The 1178-nt window shown below is 55.4% G+C and overlaps 1 protein-coding gene across 1 annotated transcript in view; it reads right to left on the bottom strand.

The window, feature by feature from the left end:
• Positions 1 to 638: 638 nt before the first annotated feature.
• The window catches only part of USP39 (ubiquitin specific peptidase 39), a 1920-nt gene continuing 1380 nt past the window's right edge, over positions 639 to 1178 (bottom strand). The window contains exons 5-6 of the mRNA XM_009882399.1: positions 1060 to 1127; positions 639 to 974 (exon numbers count right to left, since the gene is read on the bottom strand). Of these exons, the coding sequence (XP_009880701.1) occupies positions 639 to 974; positions 1060 to 1127 (404 nt within the window). The remainder of the gene's footprint in view (positions 975 to 1059; positions 1128 to 1178) is intronic.

The raw sequence follows: 1178 nt of genomic DNA, 5'->3' as shown, positions 1-1178 counted from the left end.
CAATTCTTCCAACCCCCTCCTAGATGCTGCCAACCCCCTCCTAGATGCATCCAAACCGCCCCGAGATGCTTCCAATCGCCCCGAGATGCTTCCAAACCCCTCCTAACTTATCCCTGTCTCCCCCTAGATACTTTCATTCCCACCCCACATGCTTCCAAACCCATTTTAGATGCTTCCAAATCCCTTCTAGATGCTTCCAAACTCTCCCCAGATGCTTCCAAACCCCTCCTAGATGCCTCCAACCGCCTCCTAAATGCCTCCAAACCCCCCAGGTGCTTCCAAACTCCTCTAAGATGCTTCCAAACCCCTCTGAGATCCGTCCACCCCCTGCCCAGATGCTTTCAACCCCTGCAATTCTTCCAACCCCCTCCTAGATGCCTCCAAACCTCCCCACGTGCTTCCAAACCTCTCCTAACTTACCTCTATCTCCCCCTAGAGGCTTTCAATCCCCCCCACATGCTTTCAAACCCCTTTTAGATGCTTCCAAACCCTCCCCAGATGCCTCCAAACCCCTCCTAGCTTAACTCTATCTCCCCCCAGATGCTTCCAAGTCCCTCCCAGATGCTTTCGAACCCCCAAGAGGGCACAGAGAAAGACAGATGGGGACCCCACGTGCCCACCCAGGGGGTCTTCACCACTCACGTGATGGGGAAGTTGACGATGGTGGGGTTCTTCTCCACGAAGAAGTTGTTCTTGGTGAAGCGCTTGATGCAGAAGATGAGGTAGGGAGGCAGCTTGGTGAGCTGGAAGCGCTTGAGAAAGTTCTCCTTGTAGGTCTTGTATTCTTTCTCGGTGGCGCCGTTGAATTTGGCCAAGATGCTGAAGAGGGGGACCTGGGGGATGATGAGCTGCTCCTTCTCGTCCTTGTAGAGCGGGGCGGTAGGAAGGTCCAACGTTAAGTACATGAAGGTGGATTCCACCATCATCTCCTGGTACTCGCTGTTCTGCAGGAGCTGCGCCTTCTCCTCGGCCGGCTGCGGGACATGACGCTCAGAGGGGGGGTCTTGTAGACCCCCATGGGGGTGAGAAACCCCCTCCTTCATCCCTCCAAGTACTCACCAGATCTGGGTGAGGCAGTTTTTTGGTGAAGATGCGCATGGAGCCCTGAAAGACGTCGGTGACGATAGCTGCGGGGACAGAAAGATTTGGGGGGGGGGGTACCAGGGGTGACGTGGGTC

The sequence above is a fragment of the Charadrius vociferus genome, unplaced genomic scaffold (genome assembly GCF_000708025.1).
Source record: "Charadrius vociferus isolate BGI_N301 unplaced genomic scaffold, ASM70802v2 scaffold1363, whole genome shotgun sequence".
NCBI classification, from domain to species: domain Eukaryota; kingdom Metazoa; phylum Chordata; class Aves; order Charadriiformes; family Charadriidae; genus Charadrius; species Charadrius vociferus.
Note: the sequence above shows the minus strand (reverse complement) of the source record. Positions and strands in the feature narration are given on the sequence as shown.